This window comes from Kogia breviceps, chromosome 5 (assembly GCF_026419965.1).
Source record: "Kogia breviceps isolate mKogBre1 chromosome 5, mKogBre1 haplotype 1, whole genome shotgun sequence".
Classification (NCBI taxonomy): Eukaryota; Metazoa; Chordata; class Mammalia; order Artiodactyla; family Physeteridae; genus Kogia; species Kogia breviceps.
Window position 1 is genome coordinate 85,214,868 of NC_081314.1, and position 15,193 is coordinate 85,230,060.

At 44.5% G+C, this 15,193-nt stretch overlaps 1 protein-coding gene across 1 annotated transcript in view; it reads right to left on the reverse strand.

The window, feature by feature from the left end:
* ARHGAP31 (Rho GTPase activating protein 31) overlaps positions 1–4,858 on the reverse strand; it is a 110,782-nt gene extending 105,924 nt beyond the window's left edge. The window contains exon 1 of the mRNA XM_059064730.2: positions 4,172–4,858. Within this exon, the coding sequence (XP_058920713.1) occupies positions 4,172–4,271 (100 nt within the window). The 5' untranslated portion in view covers positions 4,272–4,858. The remainder of the gene's footprint in view (positions 1–4,171) is intronic.
* Between the last annotated feature and the right edge of the window lie 10,335 nt (positions 4,859–15,193).

Below are 15,193 nucleotides of genomic sequence, written 5' to 3' on the forward strand. Positions count from 1 at the left end.
ACCTGATAAGAACTAGAAAAAAACCTTCAGGAATAAGGTTCTTATCAAACATTCAGAGGGTACATTCTGAATAGTCAAGGCTGCTTATCCAGGGAGAAAATGATCTGTAAACCCCTGCACTATAAGCAGTGGTTCTCAACTCTTCCTGCATCCCAGAATCATCTAGGAAGCTTCTAAAACATACCCATGCCTGGGCACCAAGAGATTCTGATTTAATTGTTCTGAGAGGGGGCCTGGACATCAACTTTTTTTTCATGCTCCCCAAGTGATTCTATTGTGCTACCATCATGGCAAACCACTGCATTGACAATTATCCCTTTTTACCAGGGAGTCAGTCAAATGGCAGAGATTGTTGGGAAGGGTGAGGAAGTCCTCAGTCCTTAGAGTGGGACCAGCACGGAGGCAGAAGATAGCTTTCCTGTAATGCTCTCTTACTGGTCCCTTGACTCCTGGCCCCAGCATTTTCAAGCACTGTGGGAAGACCCAGAGCACGTGATTCAGAGGGGAGAGGTAGGAAATGCTCATGGATGCACTCTGGCCTCACAGGGCTTCACCCACAGCCTCCCAACTGCAGGAGACACGATGATGTGGTTTTCATCACACAGCTGCAAGCGTCTTCATATTCAGTGGTCAAAAAGAAGAAAAAGAAAGCTATACTATTTTCAGCATCAGCAGTGAGGAAGTGATGATCTTCTCCCTCTATTCCAGACAGGAAGAGAAAGTTCACTGGTTCCCAGGGGAGAGCTAGGGGTTGGGGCAGCAGCCACCGTGCTGGAGGGGAAGGGAAAGAAACACTGGCCAAGTTGGCCAGGAGCAACTTCACGCCGTTCTTGGGGGATCTCACCAGCCTGCAGAAAAGTGGCCAAAGAAGAAAAAGGGGTAAATTGGCCATTCCCAATGGGGTTTACAGATGATTTTCTCCCTGGATAAGCAGCCTTGACTATTCAGAATGTACCCTCTGAATGTCTGATAAGAACCTTATTCTTGAAAGTTTTTTTCTAGTTCTTATCAGGTTGAAAAGAAAAAATATATATGTATTTGAATTGAGGGATTACAAAAGGTTCATAACGAATAAACACCCATTACAAAATATAATTTTAAGCTTGATGAGAGTAAGATGGCCCCGGCATTTCAAAGAACAAGGATAAGGCAAAGGGAACCTTGAGGCATAGCTATTCTGCATTTCTGAAGCTAAAATTGGTATCAACCCTATGTACAGCCTGGGGCGACCAGCAGCAGAGCCTGAACATGGCATCTGTGTGGCTGCCTGAAGAAACTGTATACACGACTTGTGTGTGTGTGTGTGTGTGTGTGTGTTTCTAAGGAAAGGTTTCTGCTTTTCATCAGCTTCCTAAAGATTAAGGACAACACTGGCCCCAAGCAACGTCTGCGCTAAGTTAAACACCTATTTGTCACCCTGCCTCATTAGATTTGTCCAGTTGAAGGTAGCAGGACTGGGTTACAGCAATTGGGAAAAGTGGATGACATTTTTCCTCTGTGCTCAGTCCAGCGGTATAAATTCCTCATGTTCAGGTGGTCTGAGCACAGCTAATTGTCACCAGCTTTGCCTTGTACCCCAGCTCAGGGATTTCCCTCCTTCCCCAAACACATGGGTTCTCTTGGATTCCCCACATCTCTGTTCTGTCTTTCTGCCCTTGTGTTCCCAGACCTGAATCCACTTTTCTGCCTCATTCTATCCTTGACCTCCAAAGTTGAGTAACTGTGATGTCAGTCTTGTGAGGCCCTCCCCTGCCTTCTAGATCCTAGTTACCATGCTGACTTGTCACCCTCAGGATTCTGGGCTGAACTTCCAAGGTAGTGGGCAAAGGGGCACTGCCCAGGTCAGCTTTTCCTTCCTGGGGGCAGAGTCCAGGCCTTGTCTATTAACCAATATATGTTTCAGAAAGTCCATGAGGAGGACACATTGTTTTAGAGAGAACATTAGCACTGACTCTATTGATTGATGCTACACTAAAAGAAAAATGAGACAACTGCTTAATTAGTTTTAGATGTGGGAAAAAATAAATCCTAATTATTCTCATTTATATAAGCTGCTTATTATGCCTGCCTAATTCCTACGTGGCACAATAACGTGTATGGATCATTAAGTGGGTCAATTTCCTCCTGTTTCAAGGGAACTTTATTCAGGTATGTCAGTCTTGAAAGTTTGCTGATCCTGTGGCAGGGCTGTCTGCTTTCAATTAACGGGAAAAAAAATCACTAGAGGAGAATGTTGGCCTAGACAAGGATGCCAGGGAGGGGAGAGGAGGCTAGTGGGCCAGAGCCCTCTGCGTCCTTCATGATTGACTGTATGACCTTAGGCTGGTCACTTTACCTCTCCCGGCTTCCCTCCCTTCTCCCCAGGGCAGGAAGCACGGGGTACTGGTTTCTTTTTTCTTTAAGAGTAGCCCCTTTTCTTTTTTTTTCCTGAACGAAACATATATAAAAACCCAAAATATAAATCATGTGAAAGAGGAACTGTTTAAAGCTGCCTTTGAGGAGTCTTCACAGAACCCTGGGATTCCCTACTCATCCTAGGATCTGTGACATTGTAAGAATGAGTCAGGACTGATAAGCACCTCCATGCAACTCTCAGTTTTGGAGTGAGGGCCCAGAAGAGCACCCACTTGGTGAGAGGTGGTATCCACGAGCATTCATAAGTGAACATGGACATGAACCTGAAGGCCCCCGGCAAAAGACAGGTGGAGGAAAACATTTCATTCTGAACTTCGGAGGGTTCTGAGGGTAGTGATTAAGATGCATAGTTGGAGTTCTCTCACACTCAAAAAAATTCAACCCAAGGATGTTATTTCAAATCTACCTCTCCAGTTTGCTGGAGAGGATTACATGAATTGACTCAGTTGTGTCCCAGTTTCAAAAGAGGCAGTTTTGAAACCTGTGGTCCCCCAAGCTGTAAAATACTAAGCCATCTGTCCTAATGACATGGCAGCCCCTGAACTCAAGGACACCACAGGAATATCACACCACTGCAAATTACTAGGTGGTGCTAAGTCCTTAAAAAAATGAAATAGAAACAAAAGCACTGCTCTGTTTTTGAGATGCACATTTGATATGAGCTAATCAAACAGTTTTTGAGATTATTTTCCTGGATGCAGGGTTATTCTGCAGTTAGCTCTTCAGTTCCCCCACTTTGTTGTATCTATCTATGTATAAACACAAGGCCCATATAGTGGACTTTTTTCTCCCTCACTGAAATTTCTGAAGACAAGGCCTTTTTGTCACGGGTAAGTGCAGGGCCAGTCAACCTTAACAAAAGCAGTCATTTAACGCTCAATTTCCTCAACTTTCCTTTGATTAAAAACTTCTCACTTCAAATGCTGTTACTGTATTCTAGATTGTTTTCTTTCGCCATTCCCCCCCACCCCCAACAAATGTTTAATAAGTTGTCTCTACACTGGAGGATTCCCTTTTTTCCCCCAATCCGACCCTGAAAACAGAGAGGCTCTCCTTTTCATGTACATACCATAAACTATTTTAAAATCAAGGCCCTCTGACCTTTTTACAACATTTCTTGTCAGACACACCAAACGCTAATCTGAAAACCAAGGGGAGGTAGAGGGTCTGAGGGGTTGGGAAGGGGAGGGAGGGAGCTACTATATATTTGGCATCAGTTCAGAAATTCAGAAAATGTTTGTGCAACCACTCCCCCGGCCAGGATCCACTGCACCCCCCGCCTTCCAGCACATTAATAAAAAAAGATGTGAGCGGATGAAATCGGAGAGCCCGGGAGGGACACCTAAGGCGGTCATAATTACGTACCCAGAGAATCCCAGTGAACACCACACCACAGATCGAGCCCTCCTCCCTCCCCTCCGACATCCAAAGTTTGGGAACAGGACCTCTCAAGCCCCCCACCCCCAAGCCCCAGAGGTGGCCGGTTAAACATGTAGCAGCACCGCCCATTAATGGCTTGGGTGACACAAACGGAAGGGCTGACACAACCTCTGCACGTCGGGGTGGCACCATTACGCACCTTAAGAATCATGTATGTTTAAAAAAAAGAAGAAAAAAAGCACAGTGAGCGCTCAGGCCTGGAATACATTAACTTGGGAATTGAAGGCAACACGCCCTACAAAAGTCCCTCTCTCTCTCCCTCTAAAACAAAAAGAAGCGGGGTGGGGCGTGGGGGGGGGGCGCGAAGGCACTTTACCATCCTGTCCTGAGCTTTCCAGATACTCCGTCAGGTCACAGCCAAAGGCGCTGGCGGCTCCCTTTCGTTTCAGCTTCTGCTTGGCACCCTTGTTCTTCATGAGTTAGTCCCAAAGAGGTTGCCCCTCCGTCTCCCCCTCCCCGCTGCTTGGCACCGCGCCTGCGATGGTCTCCGGGGGAGGTTAGATCAGTGGTTGCGGCGCGGCGCTGGGGGGCCGCATGGGCGTGGGGAAGAGCCTGGGCCCGGGGCAGCGCGCATGGAGCCCGCGGCGCGCGGAGCCCGGCGCGGGCGCGGAGCCTGAAATCCACGGCGCTCTCCTCCAGGGCCGCGGTGCCGCAGGCCGTGTGGAGCTGGCAGCCGCGGGCCGGCGCGCTGGGAGTGTCACTTCCTCACTTGGAGTCCCAGGGACTTTCACGGGCTTCCGCGGTGTCTTCGGGTGTCCTCCTCCGCTTCGGAGGGAGGGCGAGCTCTCCGGTCCGTCTTCTAGAAGCCCGGGAGTGGCCGAGAGCGCGGGGAAGCCGGCGGCGGCCAGGGGCGCGGAGACAGCCCGGGGGCTGCCGTAGGTCCTCGGCCCGGCGCGCGCTGTCCTGCCTTCAGACGGCTTTGGTAGAACGAAAAACAAGCATCCTGTCTCTCTCGCCCGCCCTCACGCCTTCCTTTTTTTCCTGTCTTACAAATCCTAGGATCATCCAGTTCAGGAAATGCTGGAAGGAAGTTAGCTAGGGAGGGGGGTGGAGGGTGGAAATTTTTGGCAGCTCCGTGCTGGTGTGTGTATGGAGCCGGAGGAAGTAGGTGGGTGGGTTGAGGAGGACGGGGTGGGGGAGAGAACGCGCTCTTCGGAGAGCTGTTCTGCGACTCTGGAGATAACTGGGCAGCTCGGGAGGAAATCGCCGCTCTCCTAGGAGCACCCGCAGCCCGAGCCGCCCGCTTCCTGCCCCACCGACGGCTCTTTGAAGACAGCAGGAGGAGCCGCGCTGGCTTTCTGGATGGAGGGGGCTAGGTGGGACTGAAAAAAAGTGGCCTGCCTTGTTTTTATCGTCATTGTCATCATCTCTTTGACACTTTCTATTTCGGTGCCTGTCTGCTCCTTCACAGACACTTAAAGAGTAATGACAGAAACAAAGACAGGGATTCCAGCGGAGAAACCTGACGGGGAGCGGTTTTCAGCCGGCCACTCCCAACCTTCCATCCTCCTTTCCGGCGTCCAGGTACCCCCAACCCAGCCAAGTCCCCTCCCAAGCTGAGGGAGGGATGGAGGCTGCCGCTTTGTAACCACTGCTCAGGAAATCAGATTTCTGGTTAGAGATTCAAGCACGCGCGCGCGCGCGCACACACACACACACACACACACACAAACGCACACACAGATGTTATTGCAAAGTTTGCTAAATGGAAGTGATCTGGGGGGGAAGTCTCAGATTTAAGGTGACTCTGATATTCTGACCTAATGTGGAGAAAGCAGTCTCCCAGGTTATTTCATAATTTGTCTCAAGTTTTCAGGAGGGCATGTTTTTTCTTCTCCAGTTAATTTGAAATTCTTTGACTTCTGTGTACTCAGCACACAATAAGCACTCAAATTCTTGTTATTTAACCATTTTAGGATTAGATTAAACTTCCTGGGTAAATTCAAATCCATGTATAGGCTTGAAGGGTAGGGACATTCATACAGCTCAGAAGGCTGGAAAAAGCTTTTGGTATATAGTATTTTAGTCACTGAATCCCTTTACAGTCTCTCATCTCCCTATGTATCACCAAGACAGTTTATGAACTTTGACCCTTGACCTTCTCTCTTTGTCAGAGCTTACAAGTGATAGCGTGCCTGCCAAATCTGGCTCACAGATGTGTTTGGTTTAGTACATGCTATGCTTTAAAATTTTTTAAAATTAATTGCCAACATTAAAGAGTTAACATTTTTCACATAAGAGATCTGGATTTCTGGCTTCTCTTGCAAAAATGGAAGGTCTGGTCACACCGAAAGGGCATTTCCTTATGGCAAGGACTGCTGATGCCAAGTTGTAGCAGCCCGCATGGCGGCACCACCTTCTTTAGAGAGTGAGCCCTCCAGTTTTGAAGCCCCCAGTGTCCGTCTTCCCCACTGGAGTTTGCGGCCCAAGCTCTGTGTATGGTCTCTCCTTCCTTCTATTTTCCATCGGTCTCTCGGTGACACCAGCATTGCCCCAGTCATCTTGGCAAGACATCTTCAAGTAACCACTGACTCATTTCTCTCTGCCGCCACCTCCAGTCTAGTCCCGCCCAGACGGATGAGTCCTTCAAAATGCCTCTCCTCTGGGCTTCTTCCGTACAGCCCCATTCATTGAGGACCATTCACTCCTAAATTATTAGAATAACTCCTAGTGGGGTTTGCTGAGTCCGGTCTCTTCCCACTTCATCCTGTGCACTAAAGGCCTGCTGAGTCTTTCTGAAGTATTGCTGTTGTTTGCCTGCTTTGCTCAGAACCTGTCAATGACTCCCTGTTTCCTAATCCCACGACAGCAATTTCTAAACATCTTGTAAGCTACTTGGAGAATATTTGGTAGGGTATTTAGTATAATGACCTGTTCCTTCATTTATAGAGAAGCATCTCCACATGAGACTATAATTATTACTATTACTATTTATTTAGGAGTTTAGTGTACCAAAGACTTTCATATTTGACCTACAGAGCATTTCATCATTTTGGTAGCAAAGGAGAGAGGCTAAAGGGTTGCTCTTTTCCATGGTCCAGGCCCCTAAGCACAAATTATGGATAAGTTGTCAAGCCCTGTGAATTACCTTTCTAAAGCTTTAAAAACATTCTTTTAACTTTTTATGTTGAAGTAATTTCAGCTTATAAAAATGTTTACAAGAAAATAGTCAAAGAATTCCCATATACCCTTCATCAAGCTTTCCCAAACATTAATGTCTTATATAACCAGAGTACAATTATTAAAGTTAGGAAATTTATATTGATACAATAATATTAACTAATCAGCAGACCTTATTCAAGTATTAATTAATTTTAATTATATAAAATTTTTATTAAATATGGTCTTTCTGACTATAAAGGTCACCAGTGAAATAAACAGTAATTTACAAGTAATTCTCAAAACACTTCACTTTATAACATTAGCTATGTACCAGATCCTCTTAAGCACCATCAAACCCAGCAGGTGTAGGTTGTCACAAAACAGGGCTGCCTAGATGAACCATAAAGCTAATGACTGACTCAGCCCAAGGATTCTTCTATGCTTTACTGAGGATTCCCCAAAGGGACCCCACAATCACAGAATTTTCATTCTGGAGCAGCCTGAGACCTTTCAGCCCCTGCTTTGTGATAAGCTTGTTTCCGGTTATTTAGGGTTCAGGGTTGAGGTAATACTGAACAATGGACAAGGTGTCCATTACGTCTGGACCGACTGAACAAACTTTATTTGAAATGTGTACATGGTGGTTCTTTGTCTCTACCTGATAGCTCTCAACTATCTACACCTTGCGGTGGGAAGAACTCACAATTTATCAAGCTGGATAATGAAGCTACACAGGTGACAGCTACACAGGTCAGGTGACAGCCTGACCCAGGGAGCTGGAAGGTCCCCCTCTCCCGGTTTGCTCCCTTCCCCCTCTCACTGCTGAGTAAGCCCTGTGATAATTGCCGAATTTAAATCTAGCCCTTGTTCTGGACACTCTCCTTCTATTTTTCTTTCTCTTCCCATTTTTCTTTTTCTCTTTGCTTACTCTAAGATGTGTACCTTTCTCTGGGTCTGTGGAAGGAAGTCAGATTTGGGTTCCAATGGGTTTTTTTGCAGGGCTGAGGATTTCCCAGGAAGCAGGTTAAATGGAAATAGTGTAGGAATGTTAACAGGAGGACTAATTAAGCTATTTGGTGATAATATAAATTAGGCCTGTAGCAGATTATCATGGTGCAAAAAGCATTTAGCTCACATGGAACTCCCACAGAAGAGTTCTGTCCTTGCCTATGATTTATCTTATCTGCAATTAGTTAAGACTGATGCTTATCAAAATGTGCCATCTGCTTCTTTCACTCACCAACGTTGGTAGCAATCTTCTCTGTTGTAAATAAACAGATGCAGAAGACCAAGAGTGAATATTGGGAGATTTTTTGTTTTAAATTGAAGCATAGTTGATTTACGATGTTGTGTTAATTTCTGCTGTACAGCAAAGTGATTCAGTTTGTGTGTATATATATATATATACATTCTTTTTTATATTCTTCTCTATTATGGATAAGAATATCCTTCTCATAGGATATTGAATATAGTTCCCTGTGCTATACAGTTGTCATACAGAACCTTGTTATTTATTCATGCTTTATGTAATAGTTTGCATCTGCTAACTCCAATTCCCAATCCATCCCTCCCTCACCCCCCACTCAGTATTGGGAGATTTTAATGTCACCTGTGATTTAGCCTTTTCTTTTACCCAATGGGCCCATAAAGCTAGAGTAGAAATCAGTAGTTTTAGAGTTCTCCCTCCTCTCCTCGTGCCCAGCCTATTAAGTATTCATATAACTCCTTGTTCATGGACTGTGGTTAATATGCTCTGAATTCTTTGTTCTGGGGTACCTCCTTCTGCTACATACATTTTCTCCCACCCTTTCTTCTCCCCCCTTCCAGTTTAAAGATGCTAGTGTTGGGACTTCCCTGGTGGCTCAGTGGTTAAGAATCCGCTTGCCAATGCAGGGGACACGGGTTCGAGCCCTGATCCGGGAAGATACCTCATGCCGCAGAGCAACTAAGCCCGTGTGCCATGACTACTGAGCCTACGTGCCACAACTACTGAAGCCCATACACCTAGAGCCCATGTTCCACAACAAGAGAAGTCACCGTAACGAGAAGCCCGTGCACCACAACGAAGAGTAGCCCCCACTCGCCGCAACTAGAGAAAGCCCACCCGCAGCAACGAAGACCCAATGCAGCCAAAATTAAAAATAAAAACAAACAAAAAAAACAATAGTTCTCTGTTTAAAAAAAAAATAAAGATGCTAGTGTTGTCACTGATTGTTGGGTGTGATGGGCTGAATTGTGCCCCCCTCCATGTTCATATGTTGAAGCTCCAATCCCCAATCCCTCAGAATCTGACTGTATTTGGAGATAGGGCCTTTAAAGGCGTGATTAAGTTAAAACGAGGCTATTAGATTTGGCTGTAATTCAATCTGACTGGTGTCCTTGTAAGAAGAGATTAGGACACAGAGAGACACCAGGGATGTGTACCACAGAGAAAAGACCATGTGAGGACATGGCCCTATGAGAAGGTGGTGAGAAGGTGGCCATCTGCAAGGCAAGGAGAGAGGCCTCAGGAGAAATCAAACCTGCTGACACCCTGATCTTGGACTTCCAGCCTCCAGAACTGTGAGAAAATAAATTTCTGTTATTTAAGCCACCTTCTCTATGATATTTTGTTATGGCAGCCCTAGCAGACTGATATATTGGGTGAGGTTCTTCCATGAGAGAGGTCTTGTGCCCTTTCTGAGCCCAGCCATCACTACTCTGAGGGTCTGAAGCCAGTAGAGGATGAGGATGGCCAGAGCAAAAGGGCTTCTAGAAAGTTATGTATCCCAAACTCATTATTGCATTACCCTGTGCTCTGGGTTCCCAGTGTAGGTTATAATGCAAATTGTTGCTTCTAAGTGTCCAAATGAGATTGGATAAGCATCCTTAGTGGGGTTGAGGGAGGTCCACATTACCAATCTCTAATCAAACAGAACAGAGTGGAGGAGAGGTCAACTCGATGGGAGAGAAGGAATGAGAACCAGAATCAGTCTCCCCATCCTAGAAGCAGGAATAACCTTTAGCCTGCAGGCGGTACATCCTGAAACATGGCAGCTGACCTCCCATTGCTCCACCAACTCTGCAACCATGAAAGCCAGTTTTGCTTCTAAATGAGGTTCTAAGAGCAAGCAGGTATGGAGATTACGACGGAGGAAGGCTTTAAATGGTCCCACTCCCAGCTTAAAAGGTGAAAGACAGACATAGTTATTATTATAAATGATATTCTCTCTCTCTGTCTCTTTCTCTCTTTGTTTCTGAAGCATTCCGTATTTAAGTTCCCTTTCAGTTCCTAGAGTTGCAAAACTGTATTGCTCAGGGCAAAACATAAATAAATGAAAAAGCATTGGGAAACACAGCTTTACAGCCTCAGTTCCCTAGCTGAGAATGTGATTCAGTTGCTTCCCAATCAGCTAGGCATTTTGGAGTAGAAAGGACAGAAGGTGAGGGAATAATGAGAAAGAAAAAGACTTGGTTTCAAAAAAGAAAGTCTTACTAACTTTTTATAATAAAATTGCGCCGATCAATGCCCCTACCCGCTAATTCAGAACCTCAGATTTTTATTTAAAAGACGAGATGTAGGAGGGGGTAGAGTCCAAGATGACTCCAAGTTTATCGGATTGGGGTTGGTAAGGATAAACACTATTTTTTGGAGAAAGATAAAACATACCTGTCAAGGGCCATGTCAGAGCTTTCAGGAGGAAAAGCCCTTTGATAGTGTAAAATGCAGGACTGGGTAGAAGTTGAGAGGTTAGGACTAGAGATTAGATGAGACACCTGCGCACAGTATTTGAAATTATTTGAGAAATAAGTTTTCCCCCTCCAATATTTTAGTTACATTCTAATTTCTTTACATTGAATGTTGTTCAAAAACAAGAGGTTTAGAGATCTTTTGGGTCCTGCAGAGTGTTTTAAAAACCATAGGCACGTTTGACCCATAATGCACATTGTAGCACTAAATGAATCTTCAGTATTTCAGAAACGATGAACAAACCAGGCAGCACAAGACCCTCTTGTCCCACTCCACATGGGCACTGGACTCAGCCAAACAGCAGTGGGAAACTTCCTTCCTAGAGTCACATGCAGAGAAGAGACTTCACAAGGCCAGGGGGAGGGCCAAGTGCCCTGGGTAGAATCACTATTATACCAACATGGGAATCTGTGCAGGGTCTTTTTTTTTTTTTTAGTTCTTTTTAAAATTTTCTTTTATATTGGAGAATAGAGAGTTGATTTGCAATGTTGTGTTAGTTTCAGGTGTATAGCAAAGTGATTCATTTATACATATAACTATTCTTTTTTTTTTTTTTCAATTTCTTTTCCCATTTAGGTTACTACAGAGTATTGAGTAGAGTTCCCTGTGCTACACAGTAGGTCCTTGTTGATTATCTCTTTTACATATAGTAGTGGCCTTAGTTTCTAAGTCTGAATTTGGATCCCTTTGGGTGGAGGTGTCTGTTTGGTGGCCCAGAGGGAAAGATGTCTGGGTTGGGGGGTGTGGGGCATTGCTGGAACCGCAGCCCCCGAGGACTGGCTGGGTCTGTCCTGAAGACCTAGCAATAGGTTCTGGGGTCCCTCTCAGCAGCTGGGCTTGGGATCACTTCTCTCACTCCCTGCTCTGTATCTTGGGAGTTCCTAATCTGAACAGAGACTCTGGGAAGAAAAAACTAGATTCCTCAAAGAATTCAGGAGTCCTTGGGATAGGGGATAACTTAGCTATCTGGCTGATTTCATTTATCTTAGTGTCTTGTTTGTTTTGTTGCCTCTTATTTTGCCTCTGCTTCCCGTTTTACTTTGTTCTGCACCCCTTTGGGAATGTTGCCTCTTTTCTGGCTCGGAGAAAGCCAATAAAAGGAGCAGAGATGTGGTTCCAGCTCCATCTGTCTCCCCCAGGGTCTCTGAATACTGAAACAAGTGATTTTCTTAGGTGGGTGGGGATCTGTCTCCACCCCGCTCATTGTGTTCCAGAGTTTCCTGTGCATTGCCTGTAACCCTTTACCAATCTGCCAGGAGCCTTTTAACACAAAAGGGAGGAGATGGGGGAAGGGAGTACTGAGGAAAAACATCCCTATAAATAGCCCTCTTGAACAAAATTGTTTTCCCAGTACACAGTTGTTTTTAGGCCTCCATGCCCCATGATCTACCTCTGCACTCTCTTCCTCATACATTCCAACCTTCCTCAACATGCCTGGTGTTCCTACTCAGTCCTCTCTGGATAAGGATATTCTAGAGGCTCAGGATAGAAGCTCCAGATCCCGCATAGGCCCCTCACCAGCTCTGGGTGCATGGGCTGTGGTCTGGGGCTGACCTGGGTTGAACAAATTTCTTAATCTCTCTGAGCTTTAGTTCCTCCACCTGATAAATCAAGGTTATAATAACTACCTTGCAGTGTTGTTGTGAGGATTAAATAAGATAAGGAAATAGCCTAGCACTTGGCCTGTATTTAGGCCAGTGCTCAGTACACAAAGGAGAGTGATTTTTTAAAAATTGAAATATAGGTGATTTACAATGTTGTGTTAGTTTCAGGTGTACAGCAAAGTGATTCAGATACTTTTCCCATATCGGTTATTACAAAATATCGAGTATAGCTCCCTGTGTTATATAGTAGGTCCTTGTTGGTTATCTATTTTATATATAGTAGACTGTGTAGGTTAATCCCAACGTCCTAATTTATCCCTCCCCTGCTTGCCTCTGTTAACCGTAAGTTTGTTTTTTACGCCTGTGAATCTCCTTTCTGTTTTGTAAATAAGTTCATTTGTACCTTTTTTTTTTTTTTTTTTTTTTTAGATTCCTCATATAAGCAATATCATATGATATTTGTCTTTCTCTGTCTGGTTTACTTCACTTAGTATGGTAATCTCTAGGTCCATCTATGTTGCTACAGATGGCATTATTTCATTCTTTTTTGATGGCTGAGTAATATTCCATTGTAGAGAGTGATTTTTATTACCTTCTCACTGAGCAATATTTCTGTTTCCTCCATCATGATCCAGTTCCTTGGGATTATTATTCCCATTTCCCCTTCCTGGTCCCATTTCCCATATAAAACACATTTATAAGACTTTATTTTATTTTCATTTATTTACTTATATCTTACCCAGTTCCAACATGGTTTGAGATGATTTACTTTACATTTAAGTGTTTAGAACCAGGAAACATTTTCAGAAAAGGTAAGATTGCCTCTTGTTAAACAGTTTTCTAACACTGAAGATATATTGCCTTTTGTGGGCAATTTGGGAAGCAGTTCTGATTGTGGCTCACAATTTTCTTACATCTCTGGTGTCCCCAGACCTGTTTTTACTCCTATCTTGAAAGCACAATATGCAGAAATTAGTTTGAGGACAGGAATTCTCAGAGGTTACAGATATAAGTTACCTCAATATATAATTGTATCCCCCAAATTGTAAACATTTGGAAGTTGTACAATGTATTCCTATTGTTTTTCATTACACCTTTCGGATATGTTTCAAGGTCATGGGGGTTGGCAGTGGTGGGAAAATGGTACCAGTTTGTGAAAAGGATTATACTTGAAAAACCTTACATCTATTTCAGGGAACATTCTGCTTTTTTCAATCCTCAGTACACAAATATTTAATTCTCCATGCGGATTCTAAAAGAACCTAGTCAGATGTACACAAATATCATTTACTGGTGCACTTTTTCAAAGTAAGATTGTGTGTGTGTATATCTATCTAACATCTGCTTATCACACATTAATTTAATTTCATGGGAAGTCCTCACAGATTTCGTGGGAACTGATTATTTAAAGCAGCTGCAGGTTTCTGCTCTAATTCTATCTATTTAGAAGAACTTCTTCAGTTGGATATCTACCTTGTGGTGTGTTAAAGCCTTTCAGATTAACATGCACATGACTGGATTTACTCTTAAAATATCCTCCCTAAACCCCTACATTTCCCAGACAGTCCTGATTTCAAATATTCTGCCCCATTGTCAAACCACATGCCAAAGGATGTGTACTGATTTTTGCTTTAGAAAATACGGCCAATGTTATAAGATGAATTGTGTCTCCCACCAAATTCACATGTTGAAGTTTTAACTCCAGTACCTCAGAATGTGAACTTCCTTTGGAAAGAGGGTGGTTGTGATGTAATGAATTAAGATGTGATCAAACTGGAGTAGAATGGGTTCCTCACCCAATGCAAAAGGTGTTCTTAGAAAAGCGGGAAATTTGAACACATTCATGCACACAGGACAAATGCCATGTGAAGATAAAGGCAGAGATTGGAGTGATGCTTCTACATGCCAAGGAATGCCAAGGAATGCCAAGTATTGGCAGGAAACCACCAGAAGCTAGGGGAGAGGCATGGAACAGGTTCTTCTTCACAGCCCTTAGAAGTAACGAACCCTGCCAACACCTTGATCTTGACTTCTAGCCTCCAGGACTGTGAGATAATGAATTTCTGTTGTGGAAGCCACCCCATTTGTGGTACTTTGTTACAGCAGCTCTAGTAAACTAATGTAGCCAGCATAGTAAACAAGCAGAGCTAGCCCCCAGTCCTGCGTTGGAAACTGTTACTCTAATGATCAGATTGGTAAGAGTCTAAGTAAACTCTGAAGTCTCTTGGTGGAAATATCTGTATCTTTAGCTGGCACTAACGGTTAAGCACTTTTATACAGAGAATGCTCACTTCAGCAAGGAACTCCAATGGAGGTCAAGGAGAAGAGTTACAGAAGTATACAGGGTTTCACCTGATTGTAGAGGATGGGTGGGATATGGGAGATTGGCGGAGGTGGGGGGCGGGCTCCTTCCCACATACCTTAATGTATTGAAGCATGTTTGGGGTACCAGAGAAAGGAAGCTCTGTGGGGCCTCTGTGATGGCTCTGTGGCCTCTTGTGTGGGCCACTCTGGCTCTGGCCCCTTATTCTTCTGTCCCTTCTCACACCTCTGCAAGGGATCCAGGAAGGAATTACCTTCCTGAAGGCTGGAATTTTCAAGAGTCTGTAAAGTCTGTTTACACTCAGCATTTACTCATTTATTCAGCCAGTCAAATTTCCTGAGCATTCTCTACATGCCAGATACTGGGTTTGGTGCTGAGGACACAAAGCAGTAAAGACTCCATCCATGCCCTCGGGAGCCCTCACCCTAGTGGCAAGAGAACCAAGGACACTGGCAACTGCAATATCAGGAGATAGATGTCACGATGGGAGCCCTGAAGTCGGAGTGACTGATTGCCTGGCTGAGTCGAGGGGATATCCTAGAGGAGGTGACTCTGGCGGAGGCTTGAAAAGTGACAATT